Below are 20,358 nucleotides of genomic sequence, written 5' to 3'. Positions count from 1 at the left end.
TTTTTTTTTGCGGTACGTGGGCCTCTCACTGTTGTGGCCTCTCCCATTGCGGAGCACAGGCTCCAGACGCGCAGGCTCAGCAGCCATGGCTCACGGGCCCAGCCGCTCCGCGGCATGTGGGATCTTCCTGGACCGGGGCACAAACCCGTGTCCCCTGCATCAGCAGGCGGATTCTCAACCACTGCGCCACCAAGGAAACCGATTAATTTATATTTTTGACTGCACACAGAAGAAAGCAATTTTTCCTTAGAATTTTGGAGACATTGCTTGGTCTCTTGTCTTCTAGCTTCCAAAGTTTCCCTTGAGATGTTTGATGCCATTCTGATTCGTATGTGATCTATGTTCCTGTCTTGAAACTTTTAAGATCTTTTTTTATTCCCAGTATTTTAAAAAATTAATGATAATGTGCCTTGGTGTGGGTTTGTCTTCATTTATTGTGCTTGGCACTCGATAGCCTCTTTCAATTTGGAAATTCATGTCCTTCAGTTCTGGAGGTTTCCTTTAATTATTTGACTTATTCTTCTCTAGTTTCTCTTTCTAGAATGTCTATTAAGGATGTTTTCTTATTTTTCTTTTTTCTTCGTCCATTTGTCCTACTTTTTGGAAGATTTATTTAGCTTTATTTTTCACTCCTTCTATTGTGTTTTTAATTTCTGCTATCATATTTTTAAGTGTACCCATTCTTATGATCAGTTTCCTTTATAATGTTATTCTTTCTTCGTGGGTACAGTATCTTTTATCTTTTTGTGGGTATTAGTAATAGTTTTTTTTTAAGTTTTCATATTCTTTTATAGTTGCTATTTTTTCTGTTTGTTGGTTTTGGTTTCTGTCTGCACTTGAGAGCTATATCTTACTTGCCTGATCCTTGGATATGTGCTCATGCTTAAAGAGTGCAGCACTGGGACTTCCCTGGTGGCGCAGTGGTTAAGAATCCTCCTGCCAGTGCAGGCGACGCGGGTTCGAGCCCTGGTCCGGGAAGATTCCACATGCCGCAGAGCAACTAAGCGTGTGTGCTATAACTACTGAGCTTGTGCTCTAGAGCCCATGAGCCACAACTACTGAGCCCGTGTACCACAGCTACTGAAGCCCACATGCCGTAGAGCTGGTGGTGCTCTGCAACAAAGGGCAGCCACTACAATGAGAAGCCCGTGTACCACAATGAAGAGTAGCCCCTGCTTGCTGCAACTAGAGAAAGACTGTGCACAACAATGAAGCCCCAACACAGCCAAAAATAAATAATAAGAAACAGACAAACAAACACATTTAAAGAGTGCAGCACCAAAAAACTGATAGGAAATTGTGAACTTATTTATAGTGGGTTTCCCTGTAGTGTTATCTGGCTGTCATATTTTGATGGTGAACTCCTAATGTCAGACTCTTTAAATCTTTTGTCTTGATCTGGTGGGGTATTCAGAGAAAAATCTTCAGTCCCCTTCCTGTAGGGTATAAGTCTGGCTGGCAAGTTCTACGAAGATATCTAGGCAGAGATCTCAACACTTGGAATATAGACTTTCTCTTAAATTCCCTGTTTTCAGAATGGTGACCCTGCTCTCAACTGTGTTGGGTGTAGATTAACCCTCTTTTCTTCAGCCAGAGTAGGGCAGTCTGGATGGCAGAGTAGGGGAAGGGATTTCAAGGGACTTTCGATGATTCCTCCTGTGTTAGCTCCATCTTTACTGGAAGGTGCTAGGCCCAACACTTCCTGAGCCTTTTGGGGGTTCTCTGGTGTGAATTGGGCTACTTCTTGGCTTTCTCCACTGTGAGCTCAGGATTCAATTTTAAGGAGTTCCCTTATCACTTGTCTTTTTTCTTTCTAGCCTTTATAGTTTTGTCGCTCTAATATCTTCCTCCATTCTCCTTTACTTTGTGAATTATGCCTAGAGAGAAAAATTCTCTTTACTGTTGTTTTACGTGGGTTTTGGGAGGGTGTGGAGATGAATGTATGTGTTCTATCTTCAGAACCCTGTTTCTTTCAGTAACGCTATTGTCTCTACTCGTGCTTGAAACATGGGAATAATTTGTCTTTTCACTTAAAATATATTTATTGATCATTTATTGAGTACTTACTATGTACCAGATTCTGTACTAGGCATCTGGTTTTCTTTTTTTTTGCGGTACGCAGGCCTCTCACTGTTGTGGCCTCTCCTGTTGCGGAGCACAGACTCCGGACGCACAGGCCCAGCGGCCGTTGCTCACGGGCCCAGCTGCTCTGTGGCATGTGGGATCTCCCTGGACTGGGGCATGAACCCATGTCCCCTGCATCGGCAGGTGGACTCTCAACCACTGTGCCACCAGGGAAGCCCTAGGCATTTGGTTTTTAAACACTTAAAAAAAAAAAAAGTATAGTTCCTGGCTTGAAGTTGTTCAGGGTCTAGCTGGGGAGAAAGGTAAGTGAATAGGCAAACCATGAAAATGGTAAAAGTATGTGGAGGGGGCTCAGAGCAGGCAGTGGCTCTGTTGGGGAGTGTGTTGGATCCTGCTGCTGCACCCAGACTGCACTTGTTCTCCCTTTTCATTGTCTGTGCTTTTCCATTTTGTTCTTTAGCTTATGGTGACCCCTTAGCCTAGACTCTCTGGTATTTTTTGGTATTGAAATCCACCTTAAGTCCATCTTAAGTTGTTCATCTTAAGTTGGTATAAAGTAGGCTGATCTTCTGGGAGGAGAGTGAGGTGGCCCCCTCTGCAACAAGTGTTTCCTCAAGCCCATGGCTCTGGTAAAGCACTCCCACTGTGCTGTATCTTTTCCTCTCAAATGACACATCTGGCATATCTTGTGTTAGAGTCATTTATATGTTTGTCTTACCTCCTTTACTGGCCTATAAACTCCTTGAGAGTAGTGTCTATATCTGATTCACTTATATAATCTCGAAGTGACTAGCATCGTGGTTAATAAATGTGTTCAAGATGATAAACCTTTGCTGTGTCCCTTCAAATTGAATTAAGACTTCTCAAAACTCAAAAGAAAAACAATTTAAAAGTCTTCAGGGACAGGATTTTGATTTCAGGTATGGGTATCAGAATATGATTGTAGAGCACTAACAGCAGGGGACAGACATTGCTGCACTCTTGGTAAGAACTGCCGTGTTTGTGGCAGCTTTTACTGTTAAGCCAGTATCGTTGGCTGGTTCGCACTGATACAGTGACGTTTACTAAGCAGAGGTCTTGCAAAATGATTCTGGATATGAGCATTTCAAGGTCAAAGTTTTGTAAAGCTTTTATTTTCCGAGAGGATGAAGAACCATAAAATTATTTCCTGTCCCAAATGGCTCTGTAATCTTCTAAGTGTTTTATAGCATATCATGTTGATAAGCATGTGTTTTTAAGGCCTTGATGATAAACTGTTTCAAAATGTGAGTTTTATTTAAAAATTGCCATTTGAACCACACAAGGACCAGGGTGCACATGGGCCTTGGATACAGTGCAGTGACTTGCTCAAAATGAAATGCTGGTATTTACTCGGTCCCTCAGTATGTGGAATTTCATCACTCCTTGGATAGTGGCTAAGGTCAGGTCCACATGCAGAAGATGTAGTTTAGATAGATGTAGTGAAATTGGATTGTGTTAGTTTTCTTTTTCTTTCTTAAATCCAGGCAATGATTGCTTTGTTTTTAGTATTAAGAGGAAACAGAGTGTGATTTCTCATATAATCTGACTGATGTGACTGAAGCTTCTGGCACTGATGTTCAGATTTTCTCTCTTCAGTGTCAAGGAGGGCTAACTACTTTAGATGTCTCTTTTGGTTCATCCAGTTTACCTATAGTTATTGCAAGGGGAAAGGTTTTGGTTTTGGCTGTATTTCTAGTGTACATAATCTTTAAACTCAAGAGGGATTTAAACGTGTGCCTGGCCAGTCAAATTGGGTTTTACCCTGGGAGCTGTGATTTGGAAGCTGAGTTAAAGCCTGAGAAGCAGCTTTTTTTTTGTTTTTAAATCCTTTTCCTTGGCCAACCCTTGGTCTGTGTATGGCAGCCATTATCATTCTGTGGAACTGGGACACTGCTCAAGGCCCAGGGGAGTGAAGATGGATCTTCTTGAAGGCCTTTGTCATTTGGGCTGCTCAGGTGGCTCTGTTAGCGAGTGAGGTTTGGTCTTTCGCATCCCATTCCTCAGGATCCAGTTGTTTTAGAACCCTGTCTGACCCCACCAAGCACACAAGGTGGCTTGCTTCCTTTCAGCATATTTTTGTTTTCTATTTTCAGGGACTTCCTTATGTCTCTGATGCTCTGCTAGGTTATAACTCAGCTTGGGCTGCGTCCTGTGTGTAGTGTCTGTGCTGTGCATGTGAAGCAAACCTCATGCCTGGCCCAGCAGAGGGCAGCCGTGGCAAGTCGTGAGTCTCTTCTTTCTTCCACGCTCATTCTTGCTGTCAACACCTGATCTTTAGCCTCCTCCACACCATGCAAGGCTCTTTTAACATTTTGTGTCGTTTTACATTCTGCATTTTGGACAGTGCTCTTAAGTTTTTTCTTTTTAGGAAGGTGCTGAATAAAACTGGAATACTTAATTTAAAAGCCTTATGAAAAGTTATGCATAATTAAAAATAAGTCATTAGATGAACTGAATAATTTGTGTGACATTTAGGCCAGGTGGAATTCTAGAGGTGTGATTTGAGATCAAAACAAACTTAAACGTTTTTTTCTTTTTGTAATTTGAAGCTTTGGGATGTGAAATCAGCAAACGAGAGGAAGAGCATTAATGTGAAGCAGTTCTTCCTAAATTCAGAGGAGCCTCAAGAGGATATGGAAGTGATAGTGAAATGCTGTTCATGGTCTGCTGATGGTGCTAGGATAATGGTGGCAGCAAAAAATAAAGTCTTTGTAAGTACCAGTATTTTAAAAAGCCAAAATTAAAAAGCCAAATTTAGTCTAATTTAAAGAAAATTGAAACATCTAATTGATTTTTGCATTTTATACTGTTTATTGATATAAAGTATAGCTGAACGAGTTTGGGCAGATGCTCTAACCTCCCATAGTTCTCAGAACTATGCTTCAGGGAATGTCCATAGGCCTTGTGAGGAAAGGTCTCCATGGTCATAGGTTTGGGAAATATTATGTATTACTTTCCGCTATTAGAGGTACTTCAGTGTGTACAAACATATTTAAGGACTCCGGAGTCCTGCAATAAAGAAACAATTTATGTTGTTTAACCGGTGTTTCTCAAATTTATCTAAAATATGGATGGAATGCTTTCTGCACTACTCTCCCCCCTTTCTCCCATTTGAAATACATTGATTTTCGAAGTTATTTCTTAGCTGTAAAATTTTATGATTTGGTGACTGAGAGAAATACTTAACAACTGAAGAAGTTTGTGAAATTTCTATGAAGTAAATGAGGAAGATATGCAAAGAAAGGTAAATGGCAAAGAAATGTTTCTTCTTTATTCAAGTGATAGTTTACATTTGTAGTATTCAGAGTGCTCTTACGTATAATTTCTTTTGATATAAATATACAAAGGGCACAGCAGATTGCAATAGCCCTATGATAATAATGAGGCAGCTGAGGTTCAGAGCAGCCAAATAATGTATCCAAAGTTACACAGTGATTTGGAGAGCCGGCTCTTCTAATTTAGAGCACAGTGCCATTCCATTCTGATGGTAATTTTAAAGACTTAAATAAGAGATATTACAAGTTTATTCTGTTTTATTTTAAGCTTTATTGAGGTATAATCGACATATTATAAAATATTTAAAGTGTATAACGTGATGATTTGATAAACGTATACTGTGAAGAGATTCCTCCCATCAAACCAATTAACACATGTCAGCTCATGTATTTGCCTTTTTTTCTTTTTTTTTTTTTTTGTTGAAAACATTTAAGTTCTCTCTTATACTATGCAATGTTATCAACTATAGTCACCATTTTATACATTAGATCCTCAGACCTTATTTATCTTATAACTAAAAGTTTGTATCCTTTTATCAACCTCTCCCTATTTCCCCAACCAAGAGATTACAGTTTTAAAGAACACAGTTGAAATATACATATAGTTGGGGCCTTCCCTGGTGGCACAGTGGTTAAGAATCCACCTGCCAATGCAGGGGACACGGGTTTGAGCCCTGGTCCAGGAAGATCCCACATGCTGCGGAGCAACTAAGCCTGTGCGCCACAACGACTGAGCCTGCACTCTACAGCCTGCGATCCACAACTGCTGAAGCCTGTGCGCCACAACTACTGAAGCCTGTGTACCTAGAGTCCATGCTCTGTAACAAGAGAAGCCATCACAATGAGAAGCCTGCACACCACAACTAGAGAAAGCCTGTGCATAGCAACCAAGACCCAGTGCAGCCAAAAATAAATAAATTAATAAAATAAATCGAAAAAAATATATACATATAGTTGTATAAAAACTGAGGGGCCATTTATATTATTATTATTGATCTAGTAGTTATGACCCTTGGATCTTGGTTGCTTATAGGTTTTTACCCCTTTAGCAGGAAACCAAAGAAAAATATCTCCTTTTGTCTTTAAGTATGTTAAAGTCTGTAAGAACAGAAAGGAACCACTACATTTACAAGATGTGAAGATTTGTAAAATTTGCCATTTTAACCATTTTAAAATACACAATTCAGTGGCATTAATTACATTCACAATCTTGTGCAGATATCACTACTTTTACAAACTTTTTTCATTGTCCCAAACAGAAACACTGTAACCAATAAGCAGTAACTCCCTATTCTCTCTCTTCAGCCCCTGGTACCTCTAATCTAAACTATGAATTTGCCTTTTCCAGATATTTCACATAAGTGGAGTCGTACAATATTGATCCTTTTGGGTATGGCTCATTTCATTTAGCATAACATTTTCAAGGTTCATTCATGTTGTAGCATGTGTTAGAACTTCATTTCTTTTTATGGCTGAGTAATAATCTTATATGGATATACTGTATTTTGTTTATCCATTCATCTGTTGTTGGGTTGTTTTCACCTTTTGGCTATTGTGAATAATGCCACAAGAACTAGTGTACAAGTATCTGTTTGAGTCCCTGCTTTCAGTTCTTCTGTGTATATACCTAGGAGTAGAATTTCTGGGTCGTATGGTAATTTTATACTGGGCTTTTTGAGGAACCACCAGACCTTTCCATAGTGGCTATACCATTTTCTGTTCCCACTAGTAGTGTACAAGGATTCCAATTTCTTTACATCCTACCAACACTTGCTTTTTTCCATTATTAAAAATTGTAACTGTCATATTAGGTGTAAAGTGACATCTCATTGTGGTTTGGTTTGCATTCCCCTAATGACTAATGGTGTTGAGCAAAATTTGAATGTTTAAAATTATCTGTCCAGTGAGAGAGGAAAATAATTTTATATTGTGTGAAATGGTTTCCTGTTTTAAAAATCTATAGGCCAACTCTTTATTTTACCATGCTAAAATAAAGCTACCCTAAGATTACCCTTTACTACATACAGATTCCAGTTCTTACTCTTTGGCCTCTCTATTCTTTTGCTCTATTTCTTTCCAATTCTCTTGTGTTATTAGCCCACTCCTATTATTAGGTCTTTTTGCTACCCAATAATTGGGACAGCTGCCTATTCTGTACTTGCCAAGTTTCCTCTATGACTGTCAGCCACTAATTTTTAAGAACAACTTGTCCTGGGAAGCATTTTAAGTATGATTTCCTTTCATTTATTGTTGGCCCCTGATGCTATGCTGCTTACCGTCTATGTGTGCTCACAGGGCTATGCATTCACAAAACATTTTCATGGCTTCCACTGGAAACTTTTTTTTTTTCCTTCCTGAAGACTATGGCTTGGCCTTAAATCGTTATACTGTATATTGGTATAAACGTTTTTATCATTTGGCAAAAACTTTGGAAGAGTATATTCATCATGTAAACATCTTTCAAAAATTGAAATGAAGTTTGAATTACTCAAAAATAGCTTTTTTTGGTTCAAAAATGGGAAAATGATTGATAATGGAGTAATTTAGTCTCTGAAGAGAAATAGAAATGATTGAACTAATTTCATTTTAGTAAGCCTCTGCCCTATATTATTTTGATTATCTTCATTTATGAGTAGGCATTTTCTCTTTTGAATAAATGAGCATTAGGGAGAACTGTTCTGTATATTCATTTGGCTAGTCCATTCATGTATTCACAAAGGTTTTATTTCTCCCTAGGCTAGCATGATCATCTGTGATAAGTTTTCCTTTATAGGAAACATGTTTCAGGATGAGCAGTATTTAAAAAGTATATGTATATTAATTTATATCTTTTTAATGAGTTAACAATTTTGACAATTATCAGTAATTGTATTTTTTTAGGACTTATACTCTGTGTTTGAAATGGGAGGGTATTCTTTTAGAAATAAATTTAGATTCACTTTGGGTATAGCTTATCTTTTAACATATTTACTTTTATAGATACCTCTCTATTTTATGTTGACAGCTGTTTGACATTCACACCAGTGGCCTGTTGGCAGAAATCCACACAGGCCATCATAGCACTGTCCAGTACTGTGACTTCTCCCCCCATAACCATTTGGCAGTGGTGGCTTTGCCCCAGTACTGCGTGGAGGTGAGTAGTTGAATTTACTCTGTGAAGTCTGGGTCTTCAGAGGTACAAGGGTGACAAAGAATGGGTTGCTTAAAGCATTAACTGCTGAGGATGTTTGCTTGAGAAATTATAGAGTGTTTTCTTCATAGCATAATGACCTTTAGCTTTAGGATATTAAGCCGCATTAACAGCTTTAATACTTTAGCAGTGATTGAAGAATTGGTTTGACAGTAAACAGAGAATGACAGACAGCATCATTCACCAGGCATTTATCGAACAGTCAGTATGTGCCAAGGTCTGGGGAAACAATGGCATGACCATTGGTTTCCTAGGCAGAAACATGGCATCTCCTAAATATGGGCACAGACTCTTCCGTAAAAGAAGCGATGAGAAATGAGTCCAGTTCACATTTCTTAGATCATTGAGAAAGGTAAGATGGAAGTTAAAATTAGAATTGGTTAACCTAGAATTTTCATTGCTAAGCACTAATGAATAAAATGATTTCTTGTTTATATTTATAATTTTGCCCTTAACCTGATGGATTTTATACTCAGTGTCTATACCTAGAAGAATTCTACCCAGTGAGTTGCTGTATTAATTTTTTCAAAAGCAACGAATTCCCTGATATTTTTTCTCCATAGATGGATTAGTTTTTCCAAGCTTTGTTACTACTCATTCCTTGAGTTTATCTTACCACCAAGCAATTTGAAGCCCCTTGTGATTACAGTCCAAGAAGATGGGTTTGGGCCTTTATTTGGAAAATAGGGAAATTCATTTGGTTCACAGGCTACCTTCAAAGGAAGCTTGACTATGGCAAGCACTTCTTCAGTGTTCTGAGCCTGTTTCAGTGACTTTTTAGTGAGTTCACCAACCTTGCCCTATACATGAAGGTATGGCTGGAGAGTGGCTGAGCTATATAGCCCTTCAGCGTGGAGATACAAGCAAGATGAGAGTGAGTGGATAAGCTCTGTAAGCTCCTCCTAATTCTGAGTACAGCAGTGCGACTAACACTGAATAACTTCCCTGTGAGAATCTTCCCATTGGAAGCAGAGGCAATGAGTGTGAATGAGCTCCAGTCCTGTTTGCAACAATGGGAGAGAGTAGGTGCTGTGGGCAGTGTTCTCTTCAGCAGAGGCCTTGAATCGAAAGATTCAGAGCTACTAGGAGATCTCACACCTCACCCGTAGATCCTCAAGGTAGGCGTGCTTGGAAATTTCCCCTTCCTGGGTTTTGTCTGGATTTTAGGAGGAGTGGAGGAGCAGCCCTTCTTGTGGCCTTTCCTGTCACTTCTAAAATCCTTACCCCTTGCTATTCTTAAAAATCTCCTGGAAACATTATCTTCCTTCCTGAAATATAGGGACTTAGTTTTGGAGGCTGTGAGTGACAAAGAAATGATGAGAGAGAGCAAGAAGGGAGGAGAAAGAAAGATTTTCAAGGGAGATTTTTCAGTTGTGGAACCACTTTCATTTCTGGCCTTTAGCTCTGTATGTCCCAGATTGGACTCCAGAGATAAGGCAGAGAAAATTTCACATAACGAATTGGTAACCATAGAACTCACTGATTGAAAACTACTGGGCATGTGATGAAGTACTTGTTTTGTCCATGCTAGTTCTGAAATCATAAAGTAGGTCTGTAATTCAGAATGTAATGAGAGGAACTCAGGCACATATGGTACTTCATTAGACTGGAATGTATTTGAGTAATTTGCAGCAGAACTCAGGACAAAATACAGCCAGGCTAGTGATAGACATTGACAATTTATAATAAGCATGAATAACAGGAGAAGTATATACATGTACACTTAGCACATTCATTTGTTTTAGGGTTTTGCAGTCATTTGAAATGAGGATTAGATGACAGTGGAAAGTAAAATATGGAAACCACTTATGTTCATCCTATTATTTTTTTAGATTGATTTTTTAAAAATGGATAAAACGTTTGTATGACTCCAAATCAAAGCTTTATAATAAATTTTATTCAGGGAAGTCTGACTTTCATCCCTATCCCTTCCCTGCCACTCTCCCTCCCTACCTTCTGAAGGTAACCGTTTTTGTCTTAACATCCTAATGTTTCTTTTTGCATGTATAAACAGATATCTATATGTATAATATATAGCCTTATATATCCATCTATATATATATCACATCTCTAGAGTCACATTTTTTATCTCATTTAGTATAGCTTGCATATATATATATATATATATATATATATATATACACACACACAGAGAGAGCGAGAGAGAGAGAGAGAGAGAGAGAAACATATATACCCTTCTGCAGAAATGTATATACCATTCTTTGCTTTTTTGGTGTAAACAACATATCCCAGAGACTAGTCATTATCAGGGTGTTTTTCTCATTACTTTCTTAAGATTGCATATTATCCCATTTTGTGATTAATGCAGTTTATTCAGTTAGTTCCCTATTGATGGTCATTTGAGTTGTTTCCAGTTTTTTGCTGTTAAAAATAACAATGCAGTGAATAATCCACACAAGTTATTTTGTATTTTTGCTAGTGTATTTTTGGGCTATATTCATGGAAGTGGAATTGCTCGATCATTCTTGCTATTTTTAATATTCTTGATCTATTCAAAATGCTTATGAATGTGATTTCCTATTTGTTGTGTTTATTCTGTAGTTGTGGAATATGGACTCATGTTTAAAAGTAGCTGATTGTAGAGGACATTTAAGTTGGGTCCATTGTGTGATGTTTTCTCCTGATGGATCATCATTTTTGACGTCTTCTGATGACCAGACAATCAGGGTGAGATATATTGAGATTTTCATTTTAGACATTTAATGATGGTAAGCTAAATCTCCTAGTTAAGAAATTGATGGGCAGCAGTGTTGAGGGAAGTAAAACAGGAAACTGCTGGTTTCATATTTATCCTTGAAAAGAGCTATTACGTGGACTATAGCAGTCTCATTCATTCAGTACATGTTAATTGAGTGTTACCATGGTCCAGGTGCTGGAGAAGTCCAATGATTAAACTGTATTTTGGTTAATTTAAATATATTACATTTGAGTCCTCAGAGTAACTTTTGACTCTTTCCATTACCTTGAATTCCCAAATCCAATTTCTTGCCAATTCTAATGGATTCTATTGATACCTTTCCATTTTCTATCATTTCTTTCTACTTTTCCATTTCAAGTTTAGGTGCTCATTAGCTGTTGCCTTTCTTGTATTAGCCTCTGCTACAAGTCTTTTCTTTCTTGGTTTTTTACATGCTGCTTGCAAGGTATATTCCTCATGTACAATATAGTCATGTAATTTTTTTTTTTTTTTTTGCCAAGTGGCTTGCAGGAGCTTAGTTCCCTAACCAGGGATCGAACCCGTGTCCCCTGCAGTGGAAGTGTAGAGTCTTAACCCCTGGACCGCCAGGGAAGCCCCCAGTCATGTCATTTTTGCTCAAAACAGATAGTAGCTCCCTTGTCTACCAAAGTATTGGGTTGGCCAAAAAGTGCCTTTGGTTTTTGAGTAAAAATAAGGCATATTTTTCATTTTCATCAAGAACTTTGTTGAACAACTTATTCACCCTTTCGTTCCACTACCTTCTGCCATTTTTCCAGGCAACTTCATAATTGCATCTTCCCAAAACTTTTTATCTTTTTGAGCAGAGAATTGTTCCAGGTGCCTTTTACAGTCTTCCAGGGAATTGAAATTTTTTCCATTAAGAGAATTTTGTAAAGACCTAAGTAAATGGAAATCCGAAGGTGCAACATCTGGTGAATACGCAGATGAATCAGAACTTCCCAGCCAAGCTGTAACAGTGTTTGCCTGGTCATCAAAGAAACGTGGTCTTGCATTATCCTCAGGGCAAATTATGTGTTTTCTGTTGACTAATTCTGGACGCTTTTCGTCGAGTGCTGCTTTCAGTCCGTCTAATTGGGAGCAGTAATTCTTAGAATTAATTGTTTGGTTTTCCGGAAGGAGCTCATAATAGAGAACTCCCTTCCAATCCCACCATATATGCAACATCACCTTCTTTGGATGAAGACCAGCCTTTGGTGTGGTTGTTGGCGGTTCATTTCATTTGCCCCACGATCTCTTCTGTTTCACGTTATTGTACAGTATCCACTTTTCATCGCCTGTCACAATTTGCTTAATTAATTAATTAATTAACATCTTTATTGGAGTATAATTGCATTACAATGTTGTGTTAGTTTCTGCTGTATAACAAAGTGAATCAGCTATACGTATACATATATCCCCATATCCCCTCCCTCTTGCGTCTCCCTCCCACCCTCCCTATTCCACCGCTCTAGGTGGTCACAAAGCACAGAGATGATCTCCCTGTGCCATGCAGCTGCTTCCCACTAGCTATTTTACATTTGGTAGTGTATATATGTCAATGCTACTCTCTCACTTCGTCCCAAATGGAACGTTTCAGTAGAGAATTGCATGTGGAAATATGATCAAGAAGGTTTTTTTCACTTATGTGGAACCCAAACATAAAGCAGTGAACATATTCAAGCTGGTGCAGGTGATTTTCAGCGCTTGATTTGGATATTTTGAGTATGTCGGCTATCTCCCGCATGGTATAACGTTGATTGTTGTCAATTAATATCTCGATTTGATCGTTATGAACTTCAACTGGTCTACCCAACTGTGGAGCATCACGCAGCAAGAAATCTCCAACACGAAACTTCGCAAACCATTTTTCACATGTTTGGTCAGTCACAGCACCTCCTCCATACACTGCACAAAGCTTTTCTTTTGTGTTTCGGTTGCGTTCTTTTTTTTAAAAATAAATTTATTTATTTATTTTGGCTGCGTTGGGTCTTCCTTGCTGTGCACAGGCTTTCTCTAGTTGCGGCGAGCAGGGACTACTCTTTGTTGTGGTGCTTGGGCTTCTCATTGTGGTGGCTTCTCTTGTTGCGGAGCACGGGCTCTAGGCACGTGGTCTTCAGTAGTTGCAGCACACGGGCTCAGTAGTTGTGGCTCACAGGCTCTAGAGCACAGGTTCAGTAGTTGTGGTGCATGGGCTTAGTTGCTCCGCGGAATGTGGGATCTTTCCGGACAAGGGCTCGAACCTGTGTCCCCTGCATTGGCAGGTAGATTCTCAACCACTGCGCCACCAGGGAAGCCCTTGGTTGCGTTTTTACCTTTTTTGAAATGATAAAGCATAATATGCCCAAAATGTTGCTTTCTTCTTCCATCTTCAATATTAAAATAGCTACACAAAAATTCACCAATTTTATGTCTTTTTTTTAAATGCATGCTGATATGGCAGTTGTCACATATAGTCTAATAAAATTGTTTTGAATGAAGTTAAAGACAACTAGGTGCTACTAGACCCATATTACGGAAAAAACTGAATGAACCTTTTGGCCAACCCAACAAATACGTACTCCAGAGTCTGCCATTAAACTTCTCTACAGTACAGCCTATTCTGTACCAGTCTGTCTTCTGTTTTATTCCTACAAGTAACCTACACTGAATTGCTCATATTTCCCCAAACACCCTGTACTTCCCTGCTTCTGTACTTTTGCTTATGTATTTTCTTTTTTTTTAAAAGGTATTTAAAAAAAATATTTATTTTATTTGTTTATTTTTGGCTGCGTTGAGTTTTTGTTGCTGTGCAGGGGCTTTCTCTAGTTGTGGTGAGCGGGGGCTGCTCTTTGTTGCAGTGCACGGGCTTCTCATTGCGGTGGCTTCTTTTGTTGCAGAGCACAGGCTCCAGGTGCTTGGGCTTCAGGAGCTGTGGCTTGCGGGCTCCGGAATGCAGGCTCAGCGCTCTGCGGCATGTGGGATCCTCCCGGACCAGGGCTCGAACCCGTGTCCCCTGCATTGGCAGGCGGATTCCCAACCACTGTGCCACCAGGGGAGCCCTATGTGTTTTCTTATGTTTGGAATAACCTACTTCTCTGTATCTCTCCTTGTCGAAAACCTAACAGCCCTACAAGTCCCCTCAAGCTTTCAGTGAAGCCTTTCCTAGTATTTCATTTGGGGAAATGTCTTTCTCCTTTAATGCTATGTGACTGTGTGTCATTTTCTTATGATACTTATCAAATTGTGCCTTGAATTTAAGCACAGAGTTATTTTTTTTTTAACATCTTTATTGGAGTATAGTTGCTTTACAGTGGTGTGTTAGTTTCTGCTGTATAACAAAGTGAATCAGCTATATGTATACATATATCCCCACATCCCCTCCCTCTTGCGTCTCTCTCCCACCCTCCCTATCCCACCCCTCTAGGTGGTCACAAAGCACCCAGCTGATCTCCCAGCACAGAGTTATTTTAAAACTCTTTACCACTAATGCTTCACTGCCCCTCAGACTTGTTCACACATCTTAAATTATAAGCCCTTTGAGGCCGGAGACCCTGGTTTGTCCCTGTAGCATCTAATACAGTGTTTTGTACAAATTTGTGTTTAGCTAAAATTTGTTTAGTATTTACTGTATGCCAGACATTGGGCAAAGTACTGTGCCTGTGTTAATTTGCTAATTCTCATAGCAATCCTTTTTTGCAGCTGAGGAAACAGTCACAGAAAGGTTAAGTCAGTGCTGTTTAAAGTGCCAGTCTCAATAAGGTTGAGCCAGAATGTAAATCAATGCACTGCTTCCTTCATCAAGAAAGTCTTGTTTAAAAAAATCAACTGTATCATAAGCATACTGTTAACAGTGTGTTTAGTGATATAGCTGATTTGCTCCTTATCTTGGTATCAGGCAGTGAGAAACAGCAGGAGGTCCTTATCTTTGAGCAGCACCAGGTTAAGTAATCTGCCCAAAGTCACAACTTTCAGTAGAACTAGAATTCATACTAAGGCATTTTGCTTCTAGCATTCATTACTCTTAATAATAACTGCTTCTTCCTATACTATGTAATTAATAAATTTTTATTGTTGAATTATAATCTAATTGAAAATTTTCTAGCATTATAGGCATTTGGAGAGTGAAGTATGATTGTATATTGTTTTTAAGACTAAGACTTGTCTTTGCATTATTTCAGAGAATGCAGTTATCTTACTTTAGTATTTTAATTTCTCAATCAGCTCTGGGAGACAAAGAAAGTATGTAAGAACTCTGCTATAGCGTTAAAGCAAGAAATAGATGTTGTGTTTCAAGAAAATGAAGTGATGGTTCTTGCAGTTGATGATATAAAACGTCTGCAAGTGAGTATTTTTTAGAAAATAGTTGGAAAAAGTGTTTTGATTGAACTCTCAATTCAAAATTTTTCTTGTTTGTTTTTCAACTTGATCATGCGTAATTGTATAGTATCTAACAGATGATCAGTAGGTATCAGTTTTATAAATATGTGGGTCTTGAGCTGAGGCTCACATATGCTAGTATTTAGAATTAAACAAGGTGATACCTTGCTTTACCTCATTCCTCTCCTGTTAGTAACTGGAAGACAGGGAGCAAGAACATGTGAGAGAATGAGATGAGATAATGGAATGGAACTAGAGTGAAGAGAGAAATGGAATAGAGAAGAGGAGAGGGAAATGGAGCACGCACATGAAAGGTGTGAAATGTAGCAAGAGCTTGAGACAGACTGACAGGGTAGGATGGAGCTTAACAAGTTCTAAAGCTGCAAAGCTCAGCTTGATGTAGTAGAGGGAATAGTGACTGTTCACTGAGGAGACCAAGGTACAAGTTCAAGCTTTATCATCAGCCAGTTCTGTGATGTTGAGTAAATAGCATCACTTCTCTGAAACTCACTTTCTTCACCTGTAAGGTCCTTTTCATTTTCAAAAATCTGTAGGCTGCTTTATAGGGTCAAGGTGGAATCCAAACTCAGGAAGCAGAGATCTGGGAATAAATTGTCTATGGCGTGTGGTAATTTCTTCTCGTCTGCTGTGTGGGTCAGAGTCAAGCTGTGAGACTCCTCTAAATATGGCTTGTTTTGTATTTTACAAGTTATACTATTGTCCTGAATGTGTCGATGAGGAGCTCCTAATGCCCTGTATTTCTGGGATGAATTGGGATGTGGAATTGAATGTGATTTCCTCATTACTGATTTTTAGCAGACTGATTCTTCCACTTGGGGTTTTTTCCACTACAGTTTTCTTGTCAGGTTCAATGCTTATATTACCTTTATTAAATTTGTGCAACCTTTCTTTAATAGTTGTCATAACTGAGACTTCAAGAAGTCATCTGACTATAAAAGTATTTTATTCTATGTCATTGATTGTGGGAGAGTTTAGAGGACAATTAAACTGACAAGTAATAGTTCCATTTAAGTGAACATACATTTTTTAGTCACTGCTTTAAAAAGTATGGAAATTGATTTTTGAGGGAAAGAAGATAATCACCTTTTAGTAATTCAGTCTTCATTTTGAATGTCTAATAGATCAGAACATGCCGGGTAAAATATTGTAAAGGAAAAGCTATCTTGATTGATTGACCCTATAATCTTTGTACCTGAAATGAAGGTGACTGCTTATTTCGTATTGAAAAATAATTCAAGACTTTTAGGTTGTAATTGAAGTTAGAGAGATAGATCTGACAGTTTATTTAAGATTGAGAAATATTTTCCCAGGTCACATGTTTTAGTTGAGTGATAAGGTGTTTTTATTAGTGGGATTTTAAAGAATAATTATTAGTTTGGGTACAGGTTATGAAACTTGGTACTCTTAGTCTATGCATTACAACCCAAATTGTGCTAATGGGTTGTTCTCCAATGCCTCCTCCTCCCAAAAGAAAAAGCGGAAAAAAATCTTAATTTATACTGTTTGGTGAGTAATTTGGAGGATATAAAACCCATTTTAATTTTAATTTGTCTTTTTATGTAATGTCTGTCTCAGTCGTGTTTCACCAAACCCCTTGAAAAATATCAGGGAAATGTATTTTAATAAACGATAGCCCTATTAAAATGGGCTTTGTGAAGAAATGGGAAACAGTGTGGAGCTAGCTGTGGGATTACAAATCAGACAGATGTGTCTCAGGTGGTGGGCACAGCAGCTGCTTTTTAAACCTTTTAAAGCTTGTTTTATTTTACGAAAATGTATATGAACCACAAAAGTGAAATGAAACGAAAGTGTGAAGTGCTAAATGCAGCTGCTGAGAATAGCATAGGGTTTTGTTGTTCCCCCTGGGAGCTCTCATTGGTTGTATTCATTTTAATTTTTTCAGTTGAAGTCTCTGTTTTAAAGAAGAAAAACTGCTCTTACAGTCTAATACTTGATTGTGACTTATTTTTCATTAGCTCATTAATGGAAACACAGGTCAGATTGATTATCTGACTGAAGCTCAAGTGAGTTGCTGTTGCTTAAGTCCACATCTTCAGTACCTTGCATTTGGAGGCGAAGATGGAGCCATTCAGGTATTCAGTTCTCTTCTGCAGTACAGTTTTTATTTAAAATTAATGATACACCTGGCATTGTAGACTTATATACTAAATAAATCTTTCTATGATAATTAGTCATTCCTCTGTTAGATTAAAAATAATCTTACAATCCTATTAGTTGTATATTTTTCATATTGTTTTTATTCTTTCTCATACTTTTTGTCTTTTTGTATTCCTTATTCTCTGCCCAGTTGTCTTGCTGTTCTCCAAATATATCAAACACTCTCAGAGATTTAGCTAACTATGCAAAGGGCATTTTTTCTCTTCTTAGAAACTTGGCCATTTAGGGGTGTAAGTTGTTTCCATGTTGGTTCTGATCAGGTTCATCGGGAGTATCAGTGCCGGTGCCTTATGTTTACCTATTTCACCAGTCCTCGCTGTTCTACTTTTGGTATTAGAAGTACACCAGTTTACCACCTGAAATCCTTAATTTATCAAATAAATAAAAATAAAATCAGCTTGTAAGGAAAAAAAGACAGTAAATAAAAATCATTTTGGAAAAAAGTGATTTCATCACAAGTGAAATTCATCACAAAAGCACATTTTCTGTAGCTACATAATAGTTTTTAAAAGAATATTGACTCCTTTTCTGACTTGAGCTTTTTGGAATTGTTTCTTAATTTATTAATTAGGCCACTGGCCACATTTATTTTACTTTGGATTCATTGTCGTAAGGAATTACACAAATGTTCTCCAGTCCATATTGCCCTACAAAGAGGAGTTTTTTTTACCTTTCAGCTTTATTGAGATATAATTGACATACAGCACTGTATAAGTTCAAGGTATACAGCATAATTATTTGACTTACATCATGAAATGGTTATCATAGTAAGTTTAGTGAACATCCACCATCTCACGTAGACACAAAATCAAAGAAACAGAGAAATGTTTTTCCTTTGGATGAGAACACTTAGGATTTACTCTCAATAACTTTCATGTAGAGTATACGGCAGTGTTAATTATATTTATCGTGTTGTACATTACATCCCTAGTGCTTACTTAGTACATATTTACTTTTTTTGGTGTGAGTTTATTTGAAAGCCTTTTTGACATAGTTGTTATTTTTTGCGTTCTTTTCTACTTTCTTATTCTCTGTATTTGGCATATTAATCTTTAGCCCTTTCAAGTCTCCTCAGTGTACTGCCTCCCAGCCTGCTCGTATGCTCTTTTCCTTTACCTGTCTCCCTCATCATCCTTTATCTTGCATTGTCTCTGTGTTGTTTTATAAAGAGCTTGCCTTGTCTCTCATCCAGGATTTTTTTCTTTCTTCTTCTCATCCATCTTAAATGTCATTTTCTTTTTGGAGGCTGAGCTCAGACTGCTACTTGTTTGATGAATTGGGTAGTTGAATTCTCAAGAAGGACCACTGGTTCCTACTGCCATCTGGTCATTCCAGTGAATGTTTTATTTTAGGGTGTGTATGTGTGTGTGTGTGCCTAGATGTGCATGTCTGTATTTGTGCCGTTCATTTGTGTATCTTTAGTTAAACTGAAAGCACTGAGATGGAAATTCTATACCCTTCTGTAGTCTAGTTTCGATTTAATATTTTGGGGTTGTAATGCCTGGGTGTTGCTGAATTTCGTCGTATTAATTTTCTCTGGTTTTTTACTTTGAAGATTTTAGAACTCCTAAACAACAGAATCTTCCAATCCAGGATTGGGCACAAGAACACTGTACGGCACATCCAGTTCACAGCTGATGCAAAGACTCTTATCTCAAGCTCTGATGACTCTGCAATTCAGGTGAGAGGGAGGTTGAACTTCTAACATACATAATGCTGACTCTAATGAAGGGACACTTCGATTATGCTTCAAATCTGATACGTATTTTAAACTTTCAGATCAGATTATTTTGGGCTTCCCTTTAGATTATGCACATGGGCATAAATGAAACCCATATTTTTCTGTGAGTGAGGCAGGCAGTTTGACTCAGAACCCTCTAGTGGGAGATTCTTTATTTTGAAAATGAAGCATTCATTTGAATTCTCCCACCTGCCTTCATATTTGAATCAATAAATATACTTTTTGCCACATTTATGTAATTTCTATTTTACTTTACAGTAGTAAAATCTAATTGAAATAATTTCGTTCTTTCTTTAAAAGTAAGATGTTTATTACAGGGATAAAATCCTGTGAAAAAAGAATAGTTTACCATAACGAAGGATTATGGATCTAGAGGCCTTAAGCCTACTGTATGTTCTTTTATTTTTTAATTTTTTTAACATCTTTATTGAGGTATAATTCTTTTACAGTGGTGTGTTAGTTTCTGCTTTATAACAAAGTGAATCAGCTATACATATACACACATCCCCATATCTCCTCTGTCTTGTGTTTCCCTCCCACTCTCCCTATCCCAGCCCTCTAGGTGGTCACAAAGCACCGAGCTGATCTCCCTGTGCTATGTGGCTGCTTCCCACTAGCTACCTATTTTACGTTTGGTAGCATATATAAGTCCATGCCACTCTCTCACTTCGTTGCAGCTTACCCTTCCCCCTCCCCGTGTCCTCAAGTCCATCCTCTACGTCTGCGTCTTTATTCCTGTCCTGCCCCTAGGTTCTTCAGAACCATTTTTTTT

At 38.2% G+C, this 20,358-nt stretch overlaps 1 protein-coding gene across 14 annotated transcripts in view; it reads left to right on the top strand.

The window, feature by feature from the left end:
- Window positions 1–20,358, top strand: part of APAF1 (apoptotic peptidase activating factor 1) — a 107,961-nt gene that overhangs the window by 52,237 nt on the left and 35,366 nt on the right. For all 14 annotated transcript variants that reach the window (XR_003005076.1, XR_003005074.1, XR_003005077.1 and 11 more), the window contains 6 exons: window positions 4,656–4,817; window positions 8,386–8,514; window positions 11,134–11,259; window positions 15,491–15,610; window positions 17,644–17,760; window positions 19,401–19,526. Coding sequence is in view for 9 of the 14 variants with exons in the window: in XM_024758907.1 (XP_024614675.1) it covers window positions 4,656–4,817; window positions 8,386–8,514; window positions 11,134–11,259; window positions 15,491–15,610; window positions 17,644–17,760; window positions 19,401–19,526 (780 nt within the window). In the remaining 5 variants the exon portion in view is untranslated. The remainder of the gene's footprint in view (window positions 1–4,655; window positions 4,818–8,385; window positions 8,515–11,133; window positions 11,260–15,490; window positions 15,611–17,643; window positions 17,761–19,400; window positions 19,527–20,358) is intronic.

This window comes from Neophocaena asiaeorientalis, unplaced genomic scaffold (assembly GCF_003031525.2).
Source record: "Neophocaena asiaeorientalis asiaeorientalis breed wild unplaced genomic scaffold, Neophocaena_asiaeorientalis_V1.1 scaffold344, whole genome shotgun sequence".
In the NCBI taxonomy this organism is placed as follows: Eukaryota; Metazoa; Chordata; class Mammalia; order Artiodactyla; family Phocoenidae; genus Neophocaena; species Neophocaena asiaeorientalis.
The sequence above is the reverse complement of the archived record's forward strand: the minus strand, read 5'-3'. Positions and strand labels throughout refer to the sequence as shown.